The sequence below is a fragment of the Gobius niger genome (assembly GCF_951799975.1).
Source record: "Gobius niger genome assembly, chromosome: 17".
Classification (NCBI taxonomy): domain Eukaryota; kingdom Metazoa; phylum Chordata; class Actinopteri; order Gobiiformes; family Gobiidae; genus Gobius; species Gobius niger.
In genome coordinates, this window is record NC_136868.1 from 5,242,057 (window position 1) to 5,254,284 (window position 12,228).

The 12,228-nt window shown below is 39.6% G+C and overlaps 1 protein-coding gene across 3 annotated transcripts in view; it reads right to left on the reverse strand.

Moving 5' to 3' along the window:
* Window positions 1–7,421, reverse strand: part of mcf2l2 (MCF.2 cell line derived transforming sequence-like 2) — a 213,814-nt gene extending 206,393 nt beyond the window's left edge. For 2 of the 3 annotated variants that reach the window (XM_079574860.1, XM_079574859.1), the window contains exons 1-2: window positions 7,293–7,421; window positions 5,992–6,253 (exon numbers count right to left, since the gene is read on the reverse strand). In XM_079574860.1, coding sequence (XP_079430986.1) covers window positions 5,992–6,070 — 79 coding nt within the window. In that variant the 5' untranslated portion in view covers window positions 6,071–6,253; window positions 7,293–7,421. The remainder of the gene's footprint in view (window positions 1–5,991; window positions 6,254–7,292) is intronic. The other variant, XM_079574861.1, reaches the window with a different exon arrangement.
* Window positions 7,422–12,228: the final 4,807 nt, after the last annotated feature.

Below are 12,228 nucleotides of genomic sequence, written 5' to 3' on the forward strand. Positions count from 1 at the left end.
GTGCAGGGAAGAAGAGATGACACCACTGCAGTTGAGGGAGAAGACAGAGGTGATTTTCAACACTTTTTACAAAGTAATGTATTTACCATATATAGTACATATACATCTTTTTCTTATGAAAGATTAGCAGTGTATTGAACACATGTGGCAGGCTGCAAGCACTGGAAATGTGTTGGATGAGAATACTGAAAGTTAATGTTCAATTAAAAGAAATGTCAGAAAAAATGTTCTAATTTAAACTAAAGACTTCACGTAGTTCTGATCTTGGTGCCATTTCACACCCTCCATTATGAACACACATTATCCTCCAGTGAAGTTGTGTTACATCCATCCATTTTGAAATATTTATTGTAATAATCTTAGATAGGAAAATAACGAGTGGAAAACCGGCGGCTGATGTGTCGCTTGTGTGCACAGAGCCTCTTGGATGCTCAGTGATTGGCTTCTTCTCAACAGTGGCTCACACACCCCGAGAGGCCACATTGAGTAACCTGGAGAAGAGGAAGACCACAATCTGAGGCCCACAAATAAGGTAAGTACAGGAAAGCCTCTCCTACACTGTGGTTTTACATGCTAGGTTGGCCAAATGAAACTCAGTTTTGTCACCTGCAGTGCTGCACATGAACAGTGAGGAGCTGCAGACGAGGACACTGGAGACACAGAGGGAGGACCGAGCTGGAGAAATGGACAGCGCAGCGCCAACGTGACTTTCTCTTTGAACCACAGCCTGGTGAAGGAACATTTGTGTGAGTTGTGAACTGTTTGCTAGGAGATTAGATTTGATTCTTTACCTTTTGTTAAAGCCTTGGTTCTGCATAACTACTCATTCAGACATGGGGGCGAAAACATTGAATCAGATTTCCAAGATAAACACTTAGATTTGTCTCCATTAATACTAGGTTTGACCTACAGTCTGTATTCATCTAACTGCTTATTTTATCATTCGCTTCCTTCAAGATACTTTTTTGTTTTTTTTAAGCACTCCTTAGTGACATTGCCTTGCTTTTTTTTCAGGAACATGCAACCCTTATGAGCGCAATAGACCATAATTTAAGGCCATCTTCATGCCAAGACAAACAGGTAAGCTAAACGCATTTCAATTTAAGTAAGCAAACAAAAGCTATCCTTACATGCATGTAGGGCTTTGTGCAAAAAGTATTTGATGCTGATTTACTGTATATAAACACAACATATTTATGTTTTTGTTTTTTTCTTAAAGCACCTGAATCCTGTGAAAGTGGAGGCCACTGGCTGATGGGGCTCCTCTGCCTGCTGTTTTTCTGAAGAGGACACTAGTGAAACCCAAAGAGACACCCAGCCTCACAACTGTGTAATGTCATGAAACAGTCGGACAAGGCGGACGGTCCAGCCTGTGTGGTCATGATGTTGCGACTTCCCCCACAGAACACAGTAACCTTGGAAGCTCTTTTTATTTTTCCTTGGCGAATGAAAAAATATTTGTCCCAAGCGTCGCATAGGGCTGCACAGTTAATTGTTTTCAAAGCAAATTGGAAATGACTGCAATTCTTAGGTAATTCCAAACTAAATCTGTCCTCATGTTCTAGAATGCATGTGAAGTTTTCACTTTTATGTGTAAAATGTGACGTCAAAGTGAGTGTCATCTGAATCTTGAATCTTAAAGATTGATAATTACAACACAAGTCTAAAAGAATGTTATTGATATTAATATACAATTGTGCCGCCCTAATCGAGAAGTATTACTTTTGTACTGTTTCAATTCTTGGTTCAGTCCAGGTCTAGTCCTGGTACAGTTTAAGATTAAGGCGCTTTATTTGTCATTATACATCAACTATACAAAGAAAAGTGTCCTTGGCATTTGACCCATCCTTTGACGCTGCTGGGACAACCCGCCAGGAGCAGTGAGTGACAGCAGGACCGCCCCCAGGGACCAATCTGCAGATGTGGATCCAAGTCTGGCTGGAGGATTTCGCCTATTGTACATGTTTTTACCATCTGTCATTAGTCCAAGATTAAATCTAGTTTAGTTGTGGCACTTCCACACTGCTTCAAGTCATATCCCTTCTCTCCAAACAGGACAGTTTGAAAGGTTATTGGAAATGTTTTTATGGTTCATATGTGAAAAGTTTCATTGATTATCTGATTTCAGTTTGGAGAGAGAATGTGCTTTGCAGGCAAGTGTATTATGTAAAAGCAAGCTTTTTTTTCCCCGATATGTTTTGAATGTTTGACATTTCCAAAATGTGACATGGTTAATAAATTAGAGATTCCAGAAATATGGTATCTTCACTTAAATATACTGTAAGATGCACAGGCATTTTGTCATATCTGTGAAATATGCAGTAAGTTCCAACTATATCAAACGAGATCTTAAGTGAGATCACAGATGGGACCTGTTAAGGATTTGGGTTCAGGATATGTTGGTGTACCAGAGGGGTAAAAATCCGGAGATGTCCAAAAGATACAAATAATATGCAAGGGGATCCGAAATGGATCTGTCGGAGATTCGGTTTCCGTATATTTTCCGGATACAAGAGGGATAATATCCGTCGATCTTTAGAAGATACAGAAAATATGCGGGGAGATCCGTGATGAATCTTTTGAGAATACGGGATCCGGATATCTCCGTATATTTCAGGGATAAATATCCGGAGTTCGGATATTCCCGGATACAAAAGTGGTCCCGATCCGGGAAGATCCGAATTTGCATACGTCGAAGATACGGTTTGCATATCTCCGGATATTCTCCGGATCTTTGACAAATACGGACATATACTGGGTTAAATCTTCCCGGATTTTAGGTCTTTTTGTCCAGTGTTAACCCCTTAACTCCCACCTGAACCGAGCACATTTTCTCCAGTTTGGCTTTACCCCAGTCCAAAAGCTTCTGGAAAAAAGGTGTGAAAATAGCGACAAAACTGAGAAGAAAACAATGATGGAAATGTGACAAAAAACTGAGAAAACATTGACAAAAATGTGACGGGAAATTGATGAAAAATTGACCAAAAAATTACAAAAATGTGACAAAAAATGACAAAAAATGTGACAAAAATGTGATAAAAAATTGACAAAAATGTGACAAAAAATGACAAAAAAATGATGACAAAGTTACAAAAATGAGTTGAATACCCAACAAAAAAATGATGGAAAAAAAACCTGATGACTTGAGGAAAAAGATCCTCTCGGTTCAGGTGGGAGTTAAGAGGTTAACCTATATAACTCTTAAAAAACAAAGAAAAAACAATGGCTAAAACAAAAATGAATTAAATTTAGAGCAAATAATGGCACCCTGGTAAAATAGCATGTATGCTACGACACCATAATAATAATATTGAAATATATATTTTATCTATATGCTCTGGCAACCCCTAGTGGGTCCCGACCCCCAGGTTGAGAACCCCTATTCACTTTAAAAAGTACGTTGAAGAAAATGCCTTGTCCTCGTATCGGTGTTTGGTATCGGCCAGTATTTAAATCAAAGTACTCGTATCGGTTTTAGAAAAAGTGGCATCGGTGCATCCCTAATAAAAGCCACAAAAGATGTGATGAAAAATGTGATGAAAACCTGACAAAAAGTGACAAAAATGGTGATTTGGGATCAGTATCTCACACTAACAAGTTCAAACTGCAAGGTGCTTTTAGGCTTTGAATAACTATCTTTATTTGGGTTGCTGCATTTCATCCTTTGGTAACGGCGGGTCCCGACACCACCCCCGGTTGAGAACCACTACCACTGTATCACTGACCCACATCTTGACATACATCGTATCAAAACATACTCCAGTCTGCATCAGATCCCGTCCTACAACTGTTCACCTCTACACACACTCGCTGATGCTGCAGACGCCCTTCCTGCCTCCGATAAATCAATTACTCGTGCCGCGATTGGTTAAAGATGAGCTCAGTTTCCATGGTGACTCCCCCCCCCCCCTCGTCCTCCTCCTCCCCCCGGGTTTCTGTGCTGTGCCTGCAGTATATAAAGACGCGGCGCTCCGGTCTCCAGCATGGCACATTAACCCACTTCCAGGAAGAGGAAGGGAGAGGAAGAGGAGAGAAGCAGGAAGTGAACGGGAGAAAAAAAATGGTCGATGCTTGGCCATAATGTGTCGAAAATGAATGGAAGATTGTGTTTAAATGCAATAAACTGGGCAAAAATGACAGTATCGAAGCATGTTGTTACTCATTTCACATTACAAATTGAGGTTGAGTAGCGAATCAAGATTATATTCTCCTACGTATAATGGTGGTGTTTTAATTAGTGTGAGGAGAAGCATTGTGTATATATACTTAATCGATTTTCACTGTTTTTTGCCTAGATGGTAAAGAAGCAGAAAAGCGTAAAAGCAAGACAAGACGATGACGGAGCAAGATCAAGGCGGAACCTACTTGCAATTTAATGACATTGATTTACAGACCACGAGGTAATTGTCAAGTCGTAGATGTCCTAAAGTAAGAAGCAATTTAGGATGTTTGAGAACTCTTCAAAGGCCGATACAACCACAGCGATAAATAAATGATCAAATGCAGAACTGCCAAAGGGGTAAAAATAGCTTTTGATGAATGAAAGACTCGGTTTTTAATGTTAACCTCCATCTTTTTAGTACAAAATAGAAAATAGCAGATTAGGCAAGGATGTCTTTATGTCTTAAAGGAACAGACCACCGTTTTTTCCATACTGAGATTATGTTCTTACCTGAGACTAGACGAGTTGATGTGTACCTGTCTTGTCAAAACGACCAAAGATGTTAGCATTTGGCTTCTCCCAATGTACTCCTATAGCTCCAAACGGGGGGAAAGCTAGAAGCGATTAAGCTCTTCCACGGGCAAAGACCAGACAGGTACGCATCAACTCGTCTAAGCTCAGGTAAGAACATATCTCAGTGTGAAAGAATTGTGTGCCCTCAGTCATGCAAAAAGACCAAAGATGTTGTGAGCATTGGGCCTGTCCCAGCATATTCCTATGGCTCCGAACGGGGGTGAAGTTGGAAGCTACCACGCTCTTCCACGGGCACAAAGACCAGACAGGTATGTATCAACTCGTCTAAGCTCAGGCAAGAACATATCACAGTATAGGAAAACGGTGGCCTGTTCCTTTAAATGCTTAGAAATGCCCATATACCAAGATAACAAAGTCTACAGTAAGATACACTACTACTAAACCATTTCCAAATGTTAAACGGTAGTGAAACGGTTAGCTTTAGCCTCGCTCCCTCCATGTGCTCACAGCATCCTCCTGCATCCACTCAAAATTCCCTGCCTCTCGTAGGTACAGATCACACCCAGCACACTCACATTCATTTGTCATTGAAGTAAAAAACACCAACAAATCCAACCAACACTCCACCGAACACCGTTTTACTCCTTTCATTGCCTTAAAATGCATATAAATATAAATTAACACAGCACTTGCACATGTAGACACATTTAATAATAGTAAAAGGTCTTGATTATGGTCATCTTATATTCTGTTTTCTATATGAAGTCTACTACAATATACCTAAAATGATCAATGATTTAGTTTTTGGGTTCTTTTTGAAAGACACTAGGAAAATGTGTTATTCAAGAAGACATATTGAATGTAATAAAAGGGTCAAAATACCCATTAATGAATCAAATATTTCCCAAATACTTGCCTTTATTTCTTTGAGAGTGAACTATTAATAATGATTAGAAAATATGCATTAATAATATATGAAAGCAGAAGGAATGATGGTTAAATCAAGCAAAATCAATGTGGATAGACAAGATAAAAGAATAGATTATCAGAAATCTCACACTCTTATAACAATTCCATACTTTCAACAAACTGGTCCATGTCCATATACTCAACCACTTACATCCCAATGGGACCACTACACTTAGCCACCCGCCTCCTCCTGCATCACCACTGCCGCATCTTTTCTCTTCTACATCACCTCCATCTCGTAAAAAAAAAAAAAATCCATCTTTTCCACAGCATCCCCATCCGCATCAGCTCTCCCTCCGTCCTCTAAATATAGAAAAGTGACTCACCGACATGAGTGATGACACACTGGACCCTCTGTAGCAGCTCCTGGACCGACATTTCGTCCTGTCTGAGCCACACCAGCATCTCAGGAGCTGGGAGTGGGGCTGCGTCCGGGCGAATACGCACTCTCTCTCTCCTCCGATAAGCCACGCCCCCTTGTAGTGCCGCTCCCTCTCTCTCCTGCTCTCTACAGCCTTTAGAGATAGGAGAGCTTCCTTGTTTTGGTTTCCTTGGTGGCTTCCCGATTCAGATGGGGTTTGATTTTTTCTGGAATAAACACAGGGTTTATGCTAGGTATAGCTTCCGGTCAAATTTAAGCCTTTGTTATGTCATTTTATTTCACTTTTCTTTAGTCAAGACAATGCAGGAGATTAAATGGAGTAGATATTCTGAAGTAAATTCGACATATATGGCAACATCTGAGCAAATGTGTGAGTAGAATCGACCCAAAAAATCATAAAATTACAATATCGTTCCAGGAATGATTCAAAGAAATTTCGATTTAAAAGATGATTTGAGAAAGTGCAATGGTTCGATATTCTTCACAGACGATTAGCTAAGTAAATATTGGCTATACGGGGGATGCAGATGATGTCACAGCATGGCAACGGAAGTCAAACTAGCGTCAGCAGAGAATAATGATGTGTTTTGATGCTCGATCTGTTCAGGATAAGATAAGATAATCCTTTATTGATCTCACAATGGAGAAATTCACTTGTTACAGTCGGCGTTCAAGAAGATCACTCGGAGTGTTCAAGAACAGACAGGAAATGTGCAGTTAAACAGTTAAATAGTATAAAAACGAGGTATCTTATGTTCAATAAGTAAAGCAAAATCTTAGGGGGCAGAAATATAACAATAGGGGAATCATAATAAATAAAAATAGGATAAAAACAATTATATAAGTAGATTATATAAGTAGAATATCAGGGTGTAAAGTTACAGTCCTAGTGCAGGGTGTAAATTATATAGGAACAAACCCTCTATATGTCCTATCAGACTGAATACATTTAATATAATTGGAAAGAGCATCTGTATCTTGAACATGAGCATTAAACATCAGGCTACAGCTGTGCCATTTCACCATACCCTTAATAGATGCCCAATTAATTTTGGAATTCACTAAATGATACTAAACACTCATTAAAGCATATAAAAGGCAAAGCAATCAATTGTCTTTCTAGAGCCACACCCATAATAAATGACTTTATAGTAGAATAAATAAATACAATCCTAAAAATATTCAACACAGACAATTTGCTCTGTCATATGAAGCAATACATCAACACAGACAATAGATGCTTACATTGTTATTCAGTGATCAGCAATAAGCCCATGTTAGCCAGACGTCATCGCTCCCTCCTCTTCATCCATTGCACTACGTCTGAGTAGGTGAGAAATAAAAATATATTGAAAAGTATCCATCAGCTGCAGGAGGAGCGGTGTCCCCAGTGTGGAGTGTCGTTCCACGGCGGCGTGTGATGAAGACCGTGATGAAGGAGCTGAGTCACAGATGGATCCGGCCAATCGGAGCGCGGCCCTGTACCTGCCCGAGGCACAGGGGAGGGGGGAGGGTTAGGGGATGGTTCATGGAGAAAAACAAGGAGAGCGGAGTCAAGGGGAATGGAGTGGGTGATGCTGATGTGACAGAATTGACAAGACACAAAGAACTGTCTCGCTTTTGTACATTTGCTGCGTCATTTTTTGATGATTATATATATTCCAATTGTAATGAGGATTTTAAATCTAAGCATTGACTCTGCCTCTTTAGACGAAGGGAATATGAATAGCATTGATTGTCCAGTGCAAACAAAGAATGCTGCCATAGCAACGCGTCTACGCTGTTAGAAGGCACATGGTCTTGTCTTGCACATACATTATCAGCAGTTACACCATTAAGGTAATCTAATAGCTATAATACACCACAAAAGGGATCATTTGCTGAAATAACTTCAAAATTGTTAATTTGTCTTGTAGTAATCTCTAGTTATTGCTTTTTTGGTCTTTCTATATAGGAAAATGAACAGCACAGCAATGTCAATCTTCCTTTTTTATGTTTAACCTCTTAACCCAAGCCTCAACCGAGTGCATTTTCTCAATCCGGCTTTATCCAAATCTAAAAAGCCTCTCGACTGGAGTAAACAGCCTACAGCCTACAGACAGTTTTCTTTCCCTGTCTTGGAACCAGCAGAATGTTGCAACATATATATTGACGATTGTATAGTCACTGGAATATGATAAAATGACTATATGTCATATCTTCTTTGTGCATAGTTAATGAATGTATCTATTTCTTAAGTACGAAAAGGGGTAGGCTCTAACAAGCTGAAGCTTCTGCCTACTCCTTTTGAGCATCATATCCACGTTATTTATTAATCTATTTGGCTATTCACCGACGCATGTATCTTTCTTTTGCTTGATTACTGTGCTGAACTCTGTTCCTATGAAGAACTTTGTGGAGCTCAGATGCTCAAATAAAAAAGATGAATTGAATTGAATTGAATTGAATTGACCATTGTCTCGCCTTATTTTAATGCTACTGAAAACTGGCCTAAATGGATCTTTTTCCTCCTTTATGTTGTTTCCGTGTGTCGACACTTTTCTGATGTTTTTTTGTTCACTTTTTTGTTCCCCTTTTGTGGCTTTTTTATCACATTTTTGTCACTTTTTGCCACATTTTTCTCAATCTTTTGTTAGGTTCTCATCCTCCTTTTCTCACGTTTTTGTTGATATTTTGATGTTTTTTTTCAAGAAACTTTTAGATTTGGGTAAAGCCAAACTGCACTCTGTGAAAGTGAGGGTTAAGAGGTTAATAGTGGGAATGTTATTACTGTATTTCTACCCAGACAGAGTAAACGGAATCCATCCTTCTATTTCGCCGTCCTCATTATCTCCTCACACAAAGCAAATCAATTCCTGCACACTCCATTAGTCTCACCTCCATCCTGCCCCCTGCTCCCAAACCTGATCCTCCTCCATGTTTTGATGCATCCAACCCATCCAACCAAAGACCCAGACGGAGCAGCGTTGCTCCCTCCCCTCTCTCCTCTCTCTCTCTCTCTCTGTCCCACGAGTGTTTGGCCCCGGGAGCCGGTCCGGGACACCGTCAGAGAGATGCGCACATTGGACATCTGTGCTCTCGGCCTCACTTTATCTCTGAATCTGCAGCCAATTACAGCCACATGAAGACGCCGCAGTACACGGAGCAGCTGCAGCTCTGTCAGCCCGATGCTAATAAGGCCATTCCTCTTCTAAAAATATGATTGTGTTGTTTACAATTGCCTCAAACAAACACACAAATGAACCCAGATAGTCAAGACCAAATATTGTTTATCTGTAAGAACTATTAAGCTTTGATTACATTCATTATGTCTTCTTTTAACACTTTTCTTCTACTTAACTGATTATCAGTAAATGATCATAATAATAATAATAATAGAAGAAGAAGAAGAAGAAGAAGAAGAAGAAGAAGAAGAAGAAGAAGGAGAAGGAGAAGGGGAGAAGAAGGGAAGAAGAAGAAGAAGAAGGGGAGGAGAAGAAGAATGGAAGAAGAAGAAGAAGAAGAAGAAGGAGGAGAAGGAGGAGGAGGAGAAGAAGAAGAAGAAGGAGAAGAAGGAGAAGAAGGAGAAGGAAAAGAAGAAGAAGAAGAAGAAGAAGAAGAAGAAGAAGAAGAAGAAGGAGAAGGGGAGAAGAAGAAGGGAAGAAGAAGAAGAAGAAGGAGGAGAAGGAGGAGGAGGAGGAGGGGGAGGAGAAGGAGAAGAAGGAGAAGGAGAAGAAGAAGGAGAAGAAGGAGAAGGAGAAGAAGGAGAAGGAGAAGAAGGAGAAGAAGAAGAAGGAAAAGAAGAAGAAGAAGAAGAAGAAGAAGAAGAAGAAGAAGGAGAAGGAGAAGAAGGAAAAGAAGAAGGAGAAGGAGAAGAAGGAGAAGGAGAAGAAGAAGGAGAAGAAGAAGAAGGAGGAGAAGGAGAAGAAGGAGAAGAAGAAGGAGAAGAAGGAGAAGAAGAAGAAGAAAGTAAGCGCTTTCGTAGCACCCGGAGAAAACATGGCTGGCTGCCTTGAGTCTCCTCTCATCTTCTGAAATGCCTCCTGAGTTTGGCCCTGTTTCAGAGCGTGGTGTCCTGCACTGGTCAGCTCCTCCTCCTCCTTCCCCCTGCGTAGTTCCTTCCAATCCACAACAGTCTTGCACCATTTTCTGTTAATCTAGTATCTAAATTAGCAGTTACTTACTGCTAGTTATAAGCAGTCTTATTCTCCATTGAACGTCCGTTAACCAAAACAACAGAATGCATGTGTGGCTTAGCTGTGAGCCTCACCCGGATACCTCCTCCTTTGTCCCTTCCTTGTTTCCTGTAGTTCCTCCTGTGATGCCTCCACTGTGCTGCAGGTGTGGGGTGCTCCTGGTGCCTCTTCATTGTTTCAGAAGAAGAAATGTGTAGGCCTCAAATGTCTTTAGCTCATAAGCTAGCTGCTTGCTTCCTTTAAAAAAGCTGCTTCCATCAGGACCATTATGGACTCACTGCAGTAACATAATTCACGTGCAAAGACATGCCTCCAGCTTATTTTTTATATTTTTTTTATTATAATAATAACAACACCAACACTAGAAATTAATAAAGTAGGCATCATAGGTATTTCACTGAGGAACAAATCATTTCTTTCAAAGTTTCTTTCAAACTGAATTTCGAGTTTTAAACTCGAAATTACGAGTTTAAATCTCGAAATTTCGACTTCCTGTTGGGCTTTTATTTTTTTAACATGGCGGAAACGGGCTTCCATACACCTTTGCATACAGACGTTTTGTATTTATTTTAGCTTTAAAAAGCCATCATTTCCCATTTAGGAGTCATAAAAATATAAAAATATAAAAACATAAAAATATTTATTTATTATTATATAAAATAGAATGTATGTTAATTTCACTGCATCTTAAAAAACGTTGCCATAGCTTGCACGTTCATATCTACATAAAAGTATTTTGTATTAAAGTTGTGCCCTGAATTTTACACAGATCTGTCCAAACGCGTGGTGCGTGGAGGAAAACAAAGGAGGATAAAGTGACATGAAAAATCACCGAAGAAGAAGCAGCAGTGATCACGTGTTGCATCACTGTGCGCTGATTGGCTGTTGCTCAGTGTCGTTGCCGGAAGTGTTATCCCACAGAGCGGGAAATCGTGTGCGCTGCGCTGCTCTGGTTATGGTGCATTTCTCTTGTCAAAAAATACCAAATGTCCTGTTAAAACACACGCGTGTCTCGCTCTATTCATAGAAAAAGACTCGCTTGGATTGTAGACTCGTGCGCCTTGTCAAAAGAGGAAGTGTGCAGCGAAAGTAAGACGGGAGTCGGAACTAAAAGCTTGTAAGTACTGAAGTTTGTTTAGTTGTTATCGGTGCTACGAACAGCAAGAATAAGAACTTGATGCTCGAAGTGCTTATATGTGATGGAAGTTTTTGAAAGTTAGTTGTACTGTACGTAATCTATAATCTCTCATTTGCTTTGCTTTTACAAATGTGTGTGATTAAAAAGAAGAGCTCAAGGGGGAAGAGTCCACTCACAGTATCTGCACTGTTTTTATTTATTAAGCTTTTATTGTTATGAACTGGAATCTGTTTCAAGAATTGCTCTAAACCTTTTCAGACAGAAAAAACACAACTAGTAATTTTACTCAACGGGACACAACAGTCAGAAAGTTGAATTAATGAAAACCTTACAGCAAAAAGAACTGTATTTACAATTGTACAACGAAATTGCATAGACCAGGTGCATTAACCTCTTAACCTAGTGAATTTTCTTCAGTTTAGGTTTACCCAAATCTAAAAGCTTTTCTACTGGAGCTTGCAGCCTCTAGGCCAGAATAGGGCTCGGCGATATGGCCAAAAAACTAAATCTCGATATTTTATTTTATTTTTTATTTTTTTACTCAGCTTGGACGATTATAATTTTAATCGATTTTATTTGAAGTAAACTTTATAAAGTCTCCTGATCTTTCATATGAAGAAAACTGCTCAGTCCTGCTCATTAATATTTCATAATGTAGCTACAATTAGGGGTTATTAGGTTATGTTAAGAAAACATAACCCTTTATTTAAAAAAATGCTATTTTTGTTTTAGATATTCCTTGTCTGCTCTCAATAGTAAAGCCTCTTAAAGGAATAGGCCACCGTTTTTACATACTGAGATATGTTCTTACCTTAGCTTTGACGAGTTCTTTAGGACCTGTCTGATCTTCCCCCGTGCCTTCAGTCAC